Here is an 18059-nt window from a genome sequence, read left to right as displayed (position 1 = left end):
ATGCATATTTTCCCCAAATAGGTACCATAATAGGTTGGCTGAGTGCTGAGGATCCAGACGCTAGGGCCTTTGGAGCTGTGACATATTCCCTCGAGGGCCTCAATGGTGGCCCTCTTACTGCCCCTCTTTCCCTGCACCCTGTCACGGGTGCCCTCTCTCTCGCCGGACGTCTGGACCGGGAAACCCGAGAGCTTTACACGCTTTGGGCTCGGGCGACAGATGGAGGTGGTCTCGTGGCCCGTGCACGGATTTACGTCAGCGTCGCTGATGTCAATGATTGCAGTCCTCTCCTGATACCTGAGGCCTACTCGACTGAGGTGGATGAGGAAGTGGAGCCAGGGACTTTTGTGGTTGCAATCAATGCCTCGGATTCTGATGAAGGTATGTTGGGAATGCGTTTGGGCCCGTGTCTTGGCAAATTCAGAATTCCCTGTATTGGCTTGTTTCTGTTCTGCAACTCCTTTCACACCTCTGACAGTTCCTGAATGATGAGTCTACAACAACATGCAGACACTTTGCGATATATAAATACATTTTACAGCAAGTTGGAAAAAAATACTTTATCCAAGTTAATTGAAGTTTTATGATAGTTATTTGAATATATATAAAGTAAGAATATATTTATATATATATATATACAGTCACGTGAAGAAGTAAGTACACCCCATGTAAAGTTTTGACTTTTTCAACATATTTCAACATACAGCTATTTGATCTTCATTTCAACAATATTGATAGATAAAGGTGATATAATATAACAAATATCATGAAACAATTACATTTTGTAGTCCATTGTATAATTTAAATAAACATAAATGCAAATTTCGCATGTGGAAAAAGTAAGTACACCCTTGGCTCTAATAGGTGTTATTGCCCCCTTTGGCAGAAACAACCTCAAGTAGGCGTTTCTAAAACTGTCTACCAGTCTCTGACATCGACTGGGAAAATTTTTTGCCCACTCCTCCATGCAGAATTCTTTCAGCTGTGCGATGTTTGAGGGGTTTCCCTGCACGCACAACAACAACAACAACAACAACAACATGCATTTTAAGGCCATGTTCCCTGCTAGAGCGGGGGTTAGCCTTGCGGTCCCCATGACAATCTTCTCCATTTTGCCCTATTTTCTGCATCTCTCCTTGTTAACCCCCTTGCCCGCATTTCTTCTTCCACCATCTTTAGCCAAGTCTTTCTCGGTCTTCCCCGTCCTCTACTTCCTTCTACATTAACTTCCATCACTCTTCTGAACCAGTCACTTTCATCCTTCCTCAATACATGACCAAACCATCTCAACCTGTTCCTCTTCACAGCATCAATCACAGGCAATATTCCCATCATCTTTTGCAATTCATCATTTGTCTTCCTCTCTCTCAACGATACTCCGCACATCCATCGAACCATTCGCATTTCCACCCTTTCCAGCCTTTGTTGCTGCTCTACGTTCATTACCCATGTCTCGCTCCCATAAATCATAACACTTCTCACACATGCAGCATACACCTTTCCCTTCAGCTTCAGCGACACTCTCCTCCTCATCAGCACGCCACTCAGTTCCCGAAACTTCTTCCATGCACATCTCACTCGAGCAACCGTTGCCGAGTCTGATCCACCTTCTCCATTCAGCATGTCTCCGAGGTAGCAAAATGTTTTCACACCTTCCAGCTTCACGCCGTCTCCAAGATCCAACTCAACATTTCCTCCATCTGCAGCTCCCTCTGTGCACACCTTACATTTGAATGTAGCTGCCACACTGGTTAATGACCCTCTCAGACCACTACATTTTTGATGAACCCACTCAGCACACATTGTACATTGAATGGAGTTCACTGCACGTTTCCTGCACGACACAACAACTAAGGCCGACACAACTCCTGCACAGTTTCCTGCACGCACAACTCGTTTAAAATCCCCCCACAACATCACGATGGGATTTAGATCCGGGATTTGACTTGGCCATTCCAGAACCCTCCATTTCTTTCTTTTCAGCCATTCCTTGGTGGATTTACTGGTATGTTTAGGGTCATTGTCATGTTGCAAGGTCCACCTTCGGTTGAGCTTCAACTTTCCGACAGATGGCCTCACATTATCCTCAAGCACCCTCTGGTACAATGAAGAATTCAGAGTGGATTCTATGATGGTGAGCTCCCCAGGCCCTGATGCAGCAAAGCTGGCCCAAACCATAATATTTCCACCACCATGCTTTACAGTTGGTATCAGGTTCTTGTGGTCAAATGCTGTCTTTGGTTTATGCCAAACATGTCTTCTGGTACTGTGGCGAAATAGCTCTACCTTTGACTCATCTGTCCAGAGCACATCGTTCGAGAAGTGCTAGTCTTTGCCGAGGTGTTCATTGGCAAACTTTAGTCTTGCCCTGATGTTCTTTCTGGACAGCAAAGGTTTCCTCCTGGCACACCTCCCATGTAGATCAAATTTGTGCAGCCTCTTTCTTATGGTAGACTCGTGCACTTTGACATCAACAGTGGCAAGAGCTACCTGTAAGTCCCGTGATGACATTCTGGGGTTCTTAGAGACTTCTTTCAGCATCTTGCGGTCTGCTCTCGGGCTGAACTTGCTGGGGCGGCCTTGCCTGAACAAGTTGGCAGTTGTTTGGAATCTTCTCCACTTGTAGATGATCTTCCGGACAGTCGAATGATTGATTTCAAATTGTTTGGAGATCTTTTAAAATACCTTCCCAGACTCGTAGGCATCTATAACCTTCTTTCTGAAGGCCTCAGAGAGCTCTTTTGATCTAGGCATGGTGACGCCGCACACTTCAACAACAAAGAGCAAACCAAATTAAATGTCTGAGGTTTAAATAAGACAGGTTCCTCCAAGATCCTCTCTAACGATGTTCTAATCATTTGCACCTGAGCTGGTGCACCTGATTCTAATTTCAGGTATTTGAAGTAGTGATAAATGTGGGGGTGTACTTACTTTTTCCACATGTGAAATTTGCATTTATGTTCATTTAAATTATACAATGGACTACAAAATGTAAATGTTTCATGATATTTGTTATATTATATCACCTTTATCTATCAATATTGTTGAAATGAATATCAAATAGCTGTATGTTGAAATATGTTGAAAAAGTCAAAACTTTACATGGGGTGTACTTACTTTTTCACGTGACTGTATAATGTATATATAGCCATATACTCGTATATATTTATTTATATATTTATATATATATATATATATATAATATATATATATATATATATATGTATATATATATATATATATATATATATATATATATATATATATATATATATATATATATATATATATATATATAATATATATATATATATATATATATATATATATATATATATGTATATATATATATATGTATATATATATATATGTATATATATATATATGTATATATATATATATGTATATATATATATATGTATATATATATATATGTATATATATATATATATGTATATATATATATATATATATATATATATATATATATATATATATATATATATATACATATATATATATATATATATATATATATATAATTATATATATATATATATATATATATAAATATATAAATATATATATATATATATATATATATATATATATATATATATATATATATTAGGGTGGTGCTCAAAATAATTTTTTTTAAATATTTACTGGGACATGGCTTTATGTTGTTCCTTTTGTTCCAAAATGAAAAGACACCAAATATGAAAGCAATCTGATTTTATTTAGGGGTGCCACATCAGCCTTCAAACTAAAGGTGTCTACAAAACTTTTCTATATATGGATCGAAAGCAAAACCAGAAGTTTGTTTTATGAAAATCCACCCTCCACTCACTTTCTTTGTATTCTAGCAAACACATGTTACAATAGCTGCACAAATAGCACGAAATTGCTATGAAAACTCAAATTCAATGATAACAATCCAAATGTTCAGTTCATAAAATGAAGAGACACCATATCACATAATATTTAAAAAACCCAAATATAATGAGAAATGTAACTCCTATTTCTGGGCCTGTTTCACCACTGTCGCCTTCTTGGCATCGGGGTACATCTTCCTGTGAGCAGCAACAACTTGTAGCAGAGCTTGCTTTTGCTCTTCATCCTTTGTAAGGAGCTTATTGTAGTCTTGTATCAATGTGACACCCCTTTCTGCCCTGTCGTTCACCACGACTAAGCCACTGGCGGCTTTCTTTGCTTCCTGAAAGCTGGTTTCTTGCTCCCATGAACCAGGATCCTTATCCATCCAATCAGTTGGGGTCCCTAGGATGCTGAAGAAATGCTTGGTGTGTTTTGTTATGAGGCCAGCGATTGACAGGGCGGTTCCTCGTTTGATAGCTGGTCTCTTTGGAGAGGGGTTTTCACCGTCATTTTTCAATGCTTCAATCATATTGATCTTGCTTTCTTTGTCAATTCTGGTGTCAAAGAATGCAAATGCCACTTGTACTGGGCTCATGTACCACGTGTGGCGGCCAAGTGCCTTCAAGGCTGCCTGAGCCATCTTCTGATTGATTTGTTCAAACTTTTCCAACTTCTTGAAGAGGTTAATATCATTCAGGGAGCCTCAATAGCTTGTGGAGCCCGAAACCAAGCCTGTACATACACAAGGCAGACAAAAATGTTGAAGGCTCGGAGTTCTCTCGCCTCTCAAAGTGTCAAGTGGAACTCTGACCGAAACATGAACACCTGTAGTGAATATAGTGCTTTTGCCATCCATCTGGCTCTGTGCATTGCTCCTGGAGCCATGATCCGGATTCCACAAGGTGGGTTTCCTCCCATGTAGATGACAGTCAGTTCTAGGAGTTCACGATAATCATCTCATGGCTGCTGATCTTTCAAACACACAAGAACATTTTTGCTTCCAACACAGTGTCTACAGATCCCATTGAAGCCTTCCTCTCTGAGAATTGATCGTGAAGAAACTTCCTGTCCTCGGGGTTGGTGATTATGGCCTCCGAATCTGCATGCCTAAGATCAAACGTCTTCTCCAAGGAGGCCTTGAAGGATGCTTCCTTTTTCTCTTGGGTCGCACCACCCCGCTTTGCACCTTTTTGGAGGCTCCTCCATTCTTCATATAGCCTCTCCAAACGATGGATGCAGTGCTGCTTCGTCGTTGTAGGTAGGTGAGCTTTTTCCCAGAACTTCACAACCTCTTCAATGGTGAGGGTTGCACTCTCCCGGGCAGTGTGATTCTCCTTCTTCAGGTGATGGACCATTGAGGACCTCCATCCATTGTTGAGATGGATGGAGGTCCTCAATGCCAAACAGGAAATCAGAGCTGTCTCCCTTGACATATCACGTGCCTTCGATACAGTCTGGCACCCAGCTCTGCTCACCAAACTCTCCTCCTATGGTATCCATGGAAATCTCCATGCATGGCTTGCGGACTAGCTCTCTGGTCGTAGTCAACGTGTGGCCCTGAATGGATTTCTCTCATCTCCCCTTCCCGTTCAGGCTGGAGTTCCCCAAGGCAGTGTGCTGGGCCCTGTGCTTTTTCTGGTCTTTATCAATGATCTCTCCGACTCTCTGGAAAATCCTCTTTATCTCTTTGCTGATGACTCCACTCTCTGCCGCTCCATTCCTCTTCCCTCAGATCGGCAGTCTGCAGCCTCCTCACTCTCTGAAGACCTGGACAAAATCACAGACTGGTCAAACATGTGGAACATGTCTTTCAATTCTGACAAATCTCACACTCTTACTATGTCTCCGAAAAGATCGACTGGACAACCCTCCCATCTACTTTCTCAACAATCCTCTCCAAGAAGTTCTGTCGCTCAAGCTTTTGGGTCTCACCATCTGCCATGATCTTTCTTGGGAAAACCACATTTCCAAGCTGGCCTCCAAAGCCAGTTGCCGACTGGGCATCCTCCGTCGTGCGAAGTCCTTCCTAGGCACACCTGAGCTCCTCACCACATACAGGGCTTTCATCCGCAGCTCAATGGAATACTGTTCTCCCCTATGGGCTGGTGCTCCTGCTTCACACCTGGCTCGGCTTCACGCTGTTGAATCCAAAGCTTTCAGAATCATTGGAATCTCCCGCGATGAAGCTATCTCTGAGGGCCTTTCACTCACTCACCGCAGGCAGGTAGGTGGTCTTTCTGTCTTCTACCGACTCCTATCCGGCCTTGCTCCCCCAGCTCTCTCTGTGCTCTGTCCCCCAAATATTCCTACAGGTCGCACAAGATCTGCCAGCCACCCTCTGATGGTTAAACTGCCGAAATCTCGGCTCTCTGCTCACCTTCACTCTTTCATTCCTCTTTTCTCCCGCCTCTGGAACAAACTCCCACACTCACTTCAATCACACTCCTCCCTCCAGGTCTTCAAAACAGCTGTTCACCACCATCTCTTATCTTCCCCCATCCAAAACCTTGATCTTTTCTACCCCCACTAATTCACCCCAGATCCACCTTGTTTGAAATTCCAACTTCTTTCCTGGAAGTCTTGGCAGTGTCCATATGTTTTATACCTCTCCCACCCCCCCCCCCCCCCTTCCCATGCCTCCCCCCCCAAAGCCCTCTCCCTCCCACAGTTCTCTCGATGTCTCCATGTCTCTCGGTCCCTGCTCTCAAATGTTGTGTTTGTGTCCTTCCCCCTCTCTCCCCATCTTGTCTATCGCTCCCGATGTTATTTGTTTTGTGTGTCTGTTTTGTCTTTCTGTGTGATTAATGTTCGCTCTTTCACGAGCCTCGATCTTGTATACAAAAAAAAAAAAAATTTAAAAAAAAAATAAAAATAAAAATGGAAAAACAGGACAAGAGATTGATGCACAGTCGGGAGCTTGGCACCTTTGATGGCATCTCCAGAAGTGGACCCAATGAGATACACATTATCCTGAGCCCGAGTTTTCAATGAAACACTGGTACTAGCACATGCCATATCTGCAAAATAAGCAAGAATGTGGGTAAAATCCTGTTAATTCTTACTCCACAGGGTCACTCTCTACAAAAGAGCCACAGTCAATAAGTTAGGCCTACATATTACACACTAAAAAAGCGTACCCCTGACCCCGGGAACCTGTACAAAACATGCATGAAAATTGCCCAGATAGTGATCATAGGAAGTCTCAAAACTGTATGTATAATATATTGTATATATATAATGTATAATGTGTATTTATGTATATTTATTATTTAATGTATATTTACTATATATTTATTTTTAATATTATATTTAATGTATATATATAATTATGTATTTATTTTGTGTATATACAGCCCAAAAAATGGGAATTCCTATTTTTGCATGGGGGAAAATTCATCACTGATGTGGCACCCCTAAATATCATTGGATTCCATTCAAATTTGGTGTGGTTTCCTTTGACACCAAAAGGAACAAAGATAGACCATGTCCCGGAGAAAATCTGGATTTTGATTTTTGAAGCCCACCCTAATATATATATATATATATATATATATATATATATATATATATATATATATATATATATATATATATATATATATATATATATATACATATACTTGTGTATGTATATATTCATACACACAGTGGCCTGTAAAAGTATTCACCCCCTACCAATAATTCCACATTTAAATGAATTACGAATTATGTACGAGTGGAAACAATTTTTCCAAATGAACTTTTATATTCATGTGTTAACTGAAGATATTAAACTAAACACTGTTATAGTTGAATGAGATTACATGTCAGGAATACCTGCAAAAAAGATGTACAATTCAAAATTCGCTAGTTGCAAAGGTATCCAGCCCCTTAGGTATCCAGTACTTGGTGGAAGCACATTTTGCAGCAATGGCTGCTATGAATCTTTTGGGAAGGTCTCTACCGGCTTTGCACAGTGAGATGGTGAAATCTTTGCCCATTCTTCACGTGGAAATTACTCCTGTTCTGCCAAGTTTGATGGGAATCCTCGATGGACTGCAATCTTCAAGTCTGGCCATAAATGTTAAATTGGGTTCAAGTCGGGACTTTGACTGGGACACTCAAGAACATTTATTTTCTTCTTATTCGGCCATAGTCCTGCGGCATAGCAGACCAATTGTTCAAATTGTTCTAAAAGCACCAAAATTGGCACACATGTAGATTAATATATTCTAAACATTTTTGGATATGGAGGCATTCAAGATTAGCCCTGTGGAAGATATGGCGGCCATTGTTCAAAATGGCCGCCATTTACCATTAGCGTCATTACATAGACTTCATTATGTGTCGTTAGTATGGTGCTAGATGGGCCAAAATTCCTTTTTTTTACATCAGAATTAACATCAATAAGTGTTTAACAGATATTTAGATATTTCTGTCCACGATGCATTCCTTTGAGAATGCTTCAAACTGGTCTTGGCCAATCTGCTTGGCATTACGGACTGTTTCTATGACTGCAGGGTCTGCGATCTCCTTTGTGTCGAGCACCAGCAAGTCCTGACTGTCCTCCTCGAAAGGGTTGCCCAGCTCTTCAATGACGGCCACGAGTGAGCGCACATCTCTGGCAAAAGTGTTCTGCACACTTGGTGTCTCCTCGTGGTGACGTGTCTCCTCTTGGTCGTGTGGATGCAGATTGAAGTCGTCAAATTCCACAATCACTCTAGCAACCTCTGGTCCGGCAACCATCCAGCGCCTCAGTGCAGTTGGATTGTCTGTGAGGCCGATGGCTCCTCCATCACCCTTGACATACGCGTTGTTCTGCTCATGTCCTTGGTCAATAGGGATTGCTGAAAAGATCCTCTTGGTCTTCTGGACTGTGAAGTGTCCGTTGCTAAACTCTGTGAAGACATCTGGATGTTTGTTTGCCAGTTCTGCCATGTCCCGCAGATGCACTGGTATCCAGCGGGCATAGTTCGTGTGGTCTAGTGCGAAGAACCACGGAACCAGTTCTGTCAGAGCATCCACGTACATGCTAAAATTGGCTTCTCTCAGAGATCGCACATAGATCAGAGTGGACAGCTCCAGTGCCAAGACTGTTGACCAGTACTGAAACTGCGGGTAACTCTGTTCTCTCTGACTGCACCAGTCTTCGAAGCTTCCAGGGTGCTCATCATCTTCTGTATTGGTGGTGCTGTACTGGTCATAGGCACGCCGTTGGAGAATGTACAACGCAGCCGCTGTGACTTGGTGTGCTCTTCTGGTGCGTGTGACGTGAGCTGCTCGAAGAAATGAGTCTGCTGTTCCTGCAGTTGTGATCTCTGCTTGTACCAGTGCTTGTGTCCACCCACTTCCCTGCAACCAGTCACCCAGGGTCTTCAGTGCCGTCATCTCAATATGCAACCCCCCGAACATCACCACCAGTTGGTCTTCTCCATATGTGTCTGGCCACTTCCACTGGATCTGTTTTGCTAGAGTGAATAGTGGCTGGTCGCAAGTCAGAACTGGAGTTTGGCCTGGGTTGAGATGTTGAACTGCACTCCTGACTACATCAATAGAGTGTCTGATCATTGCCACAGTGTGAGCACTCTCCTGGAACAAAGGAAGCAGGGACGTTGGTGTGATGACTGGTTGCTTTGGATCTTGGTGCCTTGCATGGTATGCAGCCCATGATGTGTTTTCACAGGCCTCAACAGCATCTTTGAGAACACTTCTCGTGTTCTCCGGCCACATATACTCATCTTCTATGTGCTGCTCAAAGTTGTGGCGTCTAAGAGAGGTCACAGAAGTAGCTGGGATCGTTTGCCCTTTGACAGAGGAAGCAACAGGACGTACATCCGTGTAATATTCTGGTAGAGGCTCAACCGTCTTTGATCCAGTATCACGCCCAGTGAGAGCAATGCTACGATCCACTCCCTCATCTGCACACGTTGGGTGTTGCAAAAGCGAGATTCCTGTTCCATGGAATGAATTCTTGGCTGTGGTGGCACTTGGGTTGTGGTCAATGTTGTCCACAGCCGCAGTTGTGAACACATTGCCACGCAGGGTAGGCGGGCAGACCACTTGCTCTATGCGGTACAGCTGACACACGCTGTTTCCCATCTGGGCAGAAAGACGCAGGACTCTGTCATATGAGATGCTTAGGCCCAGAGAGAAGAGCTTGTCCACAAGTCCTCTCTTGCGTGTTTCAGCATGCAGCATCAGCCCAACATAGGTTGGAAGAGGAGTTTCTTGAGACGTACTGTGTCTGACAGCTGGAGGCTCCTGTGTCTTGGTTGCTCCCTGCTTCCGACTTTGCTTGACACTGTTGAACTTGAGAAGCTGCGCAATGGAAAGAGCTGCTTGTGTCGAAGAGGAATGGCTTTGGTTCTTGATGCTGGGGCCATCCAGCACCATATTTACCATTGCAACTAGTATGTTTGGCACAGAGTCCTCCTGACAACCGCCCGGGAATGATCCACGGAATCGGTCAGTGTCTTCAAACATATATCGACGAACTATCTGTGCAGCACGCGCAAGGTGAACTGCCTCAGTGTCACAGTCTTGCTCGCAGGCTTTGCCTAGCGCTTCACCAATGTCGTCATCAAACGCTAGTAGAACATCTCGGCCTTTGCTCTGGGATCTCAGGCCTGGTAACTGGGCTAACAGGCGCTCTTTCAGCCTTGTGCTATTAACTTTCTTGCACAAAGCAACCCCGAGCTGTTCCATTCTTGTCGTGTATAGCTTTGCAAGATCTGCGAGTCTGAAGACTGGGGCGGTGCCCTCTTCTAGGTGGGTTTCCTCGATATACAGGACCAGTTCAGCCAGTACGATTCTTGACATCACACCTTCATGGTCAGTTTTCTGCTCGGCTTCTACAGTGGTCTTTGCACGATAGTAAAGAGCCAACAAACACTTGGAATGGTACTTGGCCTCCAGAGCCACCATATCACCCATGCTGAGCCTGGCCATGAGTTCATTGTCCCCAGCTTGCGCTGCACACTTCCGTACGCGTGTGTCCACCTGGAAGGTTGCTACTTCATGTAGGGTCTCTGTGCCAGACTTTCCACAGAAAAAGCAGGAGGTGCCGCTGGTAGTGGCTTCTGAAGAGTGTGTTCTGGCGTGCTTGGCTGGGACATTGTCAGTACTACCAAATGCTGAGCTGCTTGCGATGAGTCTCTTTTCTGCTCTTCGTAGCATTGTGTTATTGTATTGGAGCATACATGTTTTATGCCACTTGGCCTGGTGGGCAACCATTGTCGCCTCAACACCTTGTCCTTCATCTAGTCTCTGTAACTGAACAGTTCTTGGCAGTTTCCCTAGTTCATCAAACTTGACCAAGTTTGCAGCCATTGTCGTGTATCCACTCCCAGGGTCTCGGCGTTTAGACAGTACTGGGCAGACAAGTGACTCTGTTGTCTCCTCTTGACATACAAGACACAGCTTCCAGTTTGTCTCAGGAGGTGTTGTGGGAGTACGTTGCTCAAAAGTATCGACCAGTTGGAACTTCTTTGCCATGGCTGCAGTCTGGAACAACGCGTCTCTGATGTCAGGTGGTGCTGCTGCTGCTGCTGTAATCCACCACCAGTTGAATGGTTATCAAAGCCTCACCTGCAGAGACACAAAACACCACCATGTTACCACAAGCTACTACTACAAGTACCATGACTATCAACACTATACTATTACTGCAGCCGCCGTCACTGCCACCACCGCTGCCGCTGTAAAGTAAAATTCATTTTTCTTGTAAAATGGTAGCCATTTTATTTGGTAAGCACACAAGTATGTGTAATTGTACAATACTTATCACCTCTAGCACACTTATCACCTCTAGCATCCACAAAAAGACAAATTATGGTACATATTCAATGACGCTAATGGTAAATAGCGGCCATTTTGAAAAATGGCCGCCAAATGTGCTACGGGGAGAATCTTGAATGCCTCCATATCCAAAATTGTTCAGAATGTATTAATCTACATGTGTGCCAATTTTGGTGCTTTTAGAACAATTTGAACAATTGGTTTCGTATTTTTTACTATGCCGCATAGATACCACTCCAGTGTGGCTTTAGCTTTGTCTTTTGGATCATTGTCCTGATAAAATGTGAATCTCCTACCCATGTCAGATTCATGGCTGATTCAAGCAGGTTTCATCAAGGATTTCCTATTCTTTGCACCATCCCTTCTATCGGAGTGGCGGAGTAGTTACCCATCAAGGATTGTACTCCTTAGCCGCCACTCCTTGTCCCTTCTATCCTGACAAACTTGCCAGTTCCTGCTGATGAAAAGCAGCCCCACAACATGATGCTGCTACCACCATGCTTGACATTAGGGATGGTGTTGACTGAGTGATGTGCAGTGTTAGGCATGCGCTAGATGTAACACTTTGAATTTCGACCAAACAGTTAAATTTTTGTCTTGTCTGACCACAAAACTTTTCTCCGTATGCCTGCAGTGTCATTAACATGCTTTTTCACATACTCCATATGAGGTTTATGATGCATCTTTTTTTATAATGGCTTCTTTCTTTCCACCTGTCCATGGAGCTTTGTGAAGGGAATGGGATATTGTTGATTGATGAGCACTGACCCCCATCTCAGACATAGAGCCTTGCATATCTTTCAAATTCATTGTTGAATTTTCAGTGACATCCCAAACCAGTTTCCTGCTTGCCGGGTTGCTGAGTTTGAATAGGCAACCTGATTTGGGTTGAGCCTGGATGGTATGATATGTCCTTTAAACAAATAATTTGTAACTTTTCAAACAAATAACTTGCTCCTGAAATGATTTGGGTTAATTAGGCAAAGGGGTTGTATACCTTTGCAACAATGAATCATCTGTTTTTCTCTGTTAATCTAACTTCACATTTTCTTTCCTTCTGTGTATGTGCTGCTTCATCAGGATGAAGATTACCGCAGTGCATTTTATTAGGCATATTTTAGCTTATACCACCGCAATGTCCACCTACCCTTGACAAAATGAGTGGTGGTCAACCCAGAGGAAACTAGAACGACACTCGGTATAGCGTATACCTCTGCCAGGTTGAAGAGTTTATGTTTTGTATTCCACTGAAGGCCGGATCTGGATTCGGACCTCAACCAAAATCAAATCGGTTTGTTATTGTCACTTAACCAACTCATCCACCAAGTTTTATCATAATGCATCCACTCGACTCGACGCACTTTTTAGCCTGGTGTTGGCTTAGCGGTTAGGGTGCCGGCTTGGGATCCTAGGATCCTGGGTTTGAATCCCGGTCGATTGCGGAATTAACGCCAGGGGGGTTGACTCAGCCTGTCATCCTTCCGAGGTCGGCAAATTGAGTACCCAGCTTGCTGGTATGAATGATCACGGTGTGTACCCCGATTTAGAATAGGTACACCGTATCCCTGCACATCCTAAGAGCGTGACCAAGGGTTGGCATCAGGAAGGGCATCCGGCCACAACAACATTGCCTCAAAACAGGGAACCATGATTGTCATGGGGCCCGCAAGGCTAACCCCCGCTCTAGCGGGGAAAATGGCCTTAAAACGATGATTCATTCATTCATTCATCCACAACTTTTTGAAATATCATGCTATATATCGTTTTTGGCTCTATCACTCAATAGTGAAGAATCACTTGAAAATTTAAAAAAAAATCCATATTCGGATCTTCACCAAAATCCAATCATTTTGTCCTTTTCACACAGCCAACCTGTCCACCAAGTTTCGTCCGAATCCGACCACAACCTTTCGACACATTCTGTTCACAGATAGACACACAACTGAACAGACAAACAACCGGAGAAACATAACCTGCGTCCACCTTCGGTAACTGCAGTAATGATGTGCAAGGCCAAAATGACTGCATTTGCAGTGGCGAACAGCCCAGGATGAATCATCGATCCTGGTTAGATAGAGTTTTCAAGGAGAAAGAAAAACGATTAGCGAGAGCAACGATCAATGTTCGTACGATGATGCCGTGTTAGAAGAGGAATGAGTACAGAAGTCTTTGAAATGCTAAAAAGAAGAAGAGTTGACATTTGGTGCCTTCAGAAATGAGTTGGAAAGTGCAAAGTACAAGGGTTGTTGGCTCCAAGAAAGTTCAAAAAAAATTCTGATATGGAGATCAAAAGGGCATTGGTGCTACGGGTGTTCTCATTGCAGAAAGTTTTACCCTAAGAGTGATTGAAGTAAAGTGATTCAATTGTAGAATAATAACACTGAAAATTATTATGGAAGAAGAAATTTTTAATATTGCAAGCACATATCACCCAAAGAAAGTCGAGATAAAGAAGAACGAAGAACATTATGGGATGAACTACAATATTTGGTTCAAGTAATAACCTGTAAAAAAGAAGTGATTATAGCATTTAACCCCTGACTATCTCTTCTCCTTCTCCCTCCTTTTGCTTTAAATATTTCCCTATTGATTCTTGTCTTTTTGCAATTGTTGTTTTCATGTATTGTTATGCATTATGTTTTGCACTCTGTCAAAGCGCCTTTGGGCTTCTTGAAAAGCGCTATACAAAATAAATGAATTCTTCTTATTATTATTATGATTATTATTGGTAGAGATTTGAACCGACATGGTGAGAAACCAAATGGATATAACTGTGTCTGTAGTTGATTTGGATGTGGTGAAAGAAATGAGGCAGGAGAAGCAATATAAAAAATGGCGAAAGATACGGATATGTCTGTCCTCAATACCTACGTCAAGAAGAGAAAACAACAACTGCTGAATTTCAGTTGCAAAGAGCGAATTTGATTGCCTATTACTGCGAAGGAGTTTTAGAATAATGGTATAAGCAATGTGAAAGTAATAGCCGATGAAAAATGTTTAACTCTGCATCGATTGGGAGTTGGAGATTTTTATATCCCATGTAAAAAGAAAAGCAAAGGCCTCAAGGAAATTCCATGTGCAAGAATTTGGAAGCTTAAAATGTGGAAACAAGATAAAGATTTCAAGATGAGAATCTGAAAAAATGACATGAAGTTTGTAACCTCTGAATATGGAGATGCTATGTGGGCTCAATGAAAAATGCTTGGTTGAAGACAGGCAGAAATACCTGGGGAATAACCACTGGCAGTTTTCAAAAGGAACAAGAAATATGGTGGTGGAATATTTGAGTCAAATACAGTCTTGGCATTTAATATGGAATATTTTTTTTGTGGGGGTGAACTTACTTTTCAAGATGACTTAGAACCAAAAGTTCATTGGAATTATGTTGAAATTATTCTAGATTTTGTTAATGTGACCTTTAAAAGAAACAAAAACCACATTTGACATTTCGAAGCAAATAAATTGATCCTTGAAAGTGATGTAAACTGATATCGAACTCAATTCATGGACAGTACTGTGTTAAACTTCTGTACGTTTTCCAGAAGTATCTCTGTATTTTGCACATTAGCCAAATTTTTTTTCAACAAAAACAAAAGCTAAATTATGACTGGGATTACGGACAGTAAAATTACAGTTCAGTACTTCGTGTAACCCCCACGAGCATTCAGGAGAGCACATACACGTCGAGGCATGCTGTTCACGAGATTTGCCAAGGTTTGGACAGGAATCGCTTGCCATGCAGTGACGATAGTCTGCTGCAATTCACGCACAGACGTAGGCTGCTGGTCCAAGTTGTCGATTTGACGCGTTAACTCTGCCCACAAGTTCTCCATCGGATTCATATCCAGTGACATGGCAGGCCACTCCATATGCTCTACACCAGGGTCAGCAAGAAAGTGTTGGATCATGCGAGCACGATGAGGCCGTGCATGATAATGCACAATCTTGGAAGACAAAGTTTCCTCGAAAGGCTGCATGAGCAAATGGAAGCAATGTTTCTTCCAGAATGACCCTGTACTTGAACTGGTTCAGGTTTCCATTCAGAACAACCAGGTCAGTTTTGCCCCCTGCATGAAAAGCAGCCCAAACGGTCACCCCACCACCTCCAGCTTGGACTCTTGGCACTATACAATCTTCGTTGTGGGCTTCATGCACTTGTCTGCGCACTCGGACGCGGCCATCTTGACGATAGACCAGAAATCTAGACTCGTCACTGTAGGTCACGTGATTCCAGTGTCCTGGCTGCCATTGACGGTGCTCTCTGGCCCACTGCAATCGGCGCTGGCTGCGTTGTCTGGTCAGGCGTGGCTTTCTCAGGGGACGCCTGGCACGATAGCCTGCTTGAACCAGTCATTGGTTGACTAGCCTTCTGGATACAGGCACATTTGTCAGTTGCTGCCACTCAGCCCGAAGCCGATTAGCTGACTTGGTACGGCCATTGCAGACTAACCGGTGCAGCTGGCGATCATCTCTCCTTGTGGTTCTGCGTGGACGTCCTGGCCTCGGTATTGGAGTAGGGACACCCCTCTGAGCATTTCGTTTCAGGATCTTTGACACCTGACCTTGAGTGATGCCATACTGCCGAGCAATAGCACGCTGTTTCATGCCAGAATTTCGTAAAGCCACCACTCCATGACAAACAGCATTGTCAAGTTGACGGACCATCTCCAGAGGAAGCGGCAATAACTTTTGGAGACGTGCAGCAGTTATTTTCCACTAATACAGAACGCAACAACCCTTCTATACCCGACTGTGAAGCCAATCATCAAATGCACCTGTCCGTACATTTTGCCACGCCACCTGTGATATAATCCTGTTGTTGACGTCTAGCTGCGACAGACAATCAGTGACATGGTTCTTTTAACAAATAAATCACCAAAGTGTAAAAGAAACTCACCAGATTGATATACTGAGTTCAGAAAGTAAACCCAAGTCAAGAAAGAAAAAAAAATCCATATTAAATGCCAAGTCTGTAAGTGCTCAAAGAGAAGAAAGAAGGTTACGAGAAGGGGCAAAAGAGTAAAGATCCTTGTGATTAAAAAGAGGATTATTGACGATCGAAGAAGGAAACGATTAAGGAAATATGGATAACAAAAAGGAAATGTATGAAAAATGGGGAAAAACCTTCAGCTTTTTCCTGTCCAGGCTGGAGTTCCCCAAGGCAGTGTTCTGGGCCCTCTGCTTTATTTGGTATTCATTAATGATCTCTCCGACTCTCTGGAAAATCCTCTCTATCTCTTTGCCGATGACTCCACTCTCTGCGGCTGCATATTTCAACATTCAGATCGACAGTCTGCAGCCTCCTCACTCTCTGCAGACCTGGATAACATCACAAACTGGTCAAACAAGTGGAACATGTCTTTCAATCCTGACAAATCTCACACTCTCACTTTGTCTCTCCGAAAAGACCGTCTGGAAAACCCTCAAATCTACTTTCTGAACAATCCTCTCCAAGAAGTTCTGTCACTCAAGCTTTTGGGTCTCACTATCTGCCATGATCTTTCCTGGAAAAATCATATTTCCAAGCTGGCCTCCAAAGCCAGTCATTGACTGGGCATCCTCCGTCGTGCGAAGTCCTTTCTGGGCACTTCTGAGCTCCTCACCACATACAAGGCTTTCATCCGCAGCTCAATTGAATACTGTTCTCCGCTCTGGGCTGGTGCTCCTGCTTCAAACCTATCTCGGCTTCACGCTGTAGAAACCAAAGCTTTTAGAATCATTGGAATTTCCCGCGATGAAGCTAACTCCGAGGGCCTTTCACTTGCTCACCGCAGGCAGGTTGGTGGACTTTCTGTCTTCTACCGACTCCTCTCTAGCCTTGCTCCCCCTGCTCTGTCTGTGCTCTGCCCCCCAAATATTCCTGCAGGATGCACAAGATCTGCCAGCAACCCGCTTCTGGTGAAACTGCCAAAATCAAGATTCTCTGCTGACCTTCACTCTTTCATTCCTCTTTTCTCCCGCCTCTGGAACAAACTCCCACACTCTATTCAATCCCACTCCTCCCTCAAGGTCTTCAAAACAGCTGTTCACCATCATCTCCTATCTTCCCCCATCCAAAACCTTGATCTTTTCTACCCCCATTAAAACACCCCAAATCCCCCTCTTTCAATCCCCAACTTCTTTCCTGAAATTCCTGGTAGTGTTCATTTGCTTTGTACCGTATACTCTACTCTCCTCCCCCAGCCTCTCCCTTCCACAGATCTACCGACGTCCCTGTGCTCTACTGTTGTTGTGCTTGTGTGCTTCCCTCTCCCACTCTTGTCTCCCACTCCCTTCATTGTATGTTTTATGTGTCTGTGCATGTTTTCATGATCAATGTGTTAGCTGTTACACGAGCCTCGATTCTGTATACAAAAAAAAAAGACCTAGTGGTGTAATGGTTATAGCCTCTACAGTCTACAGTCTAC

General features: G+C 43.3%; 1 protein-coding gene across 1 annotated transcript in view; it reads left to right on the top strand.

The window, feature by feature from the left end:
• FAT4 (FAT atypical cadherin 4) overlaps nucleotides 1-18059 on the top strand; it is a 144372-nt gene that overhangs the window by 23296 nt on the left and 103017 nt on the right. The window contains exon 3 of the mRNA XM_068114588.2: nucleotides 22-381. Within this exon, the coding sequence (XP_067970689.2) occupies nucleotides 22-381 (360 nt within the window). The remainder of the gene's footprint in view (nucleotides 1-21; nucleotides 382-18059) is intronic.

This window comes from Myxine glutinosa, chromosome 4 (assembly GCF_964187855.1).
Source record: "Myxine glutinosa chromosome 4, kmMyxGlut1.1, whole genome shotgun sequence".
NCBI lineage: Eukaryota > Metazoa > Chordata > Myxini > Myxiniformes > Myxinidae > Myxine > Myxine glutinosa.
This window is presented reverse-complemented; position numbering and strand designations above follow the sequence as displayed.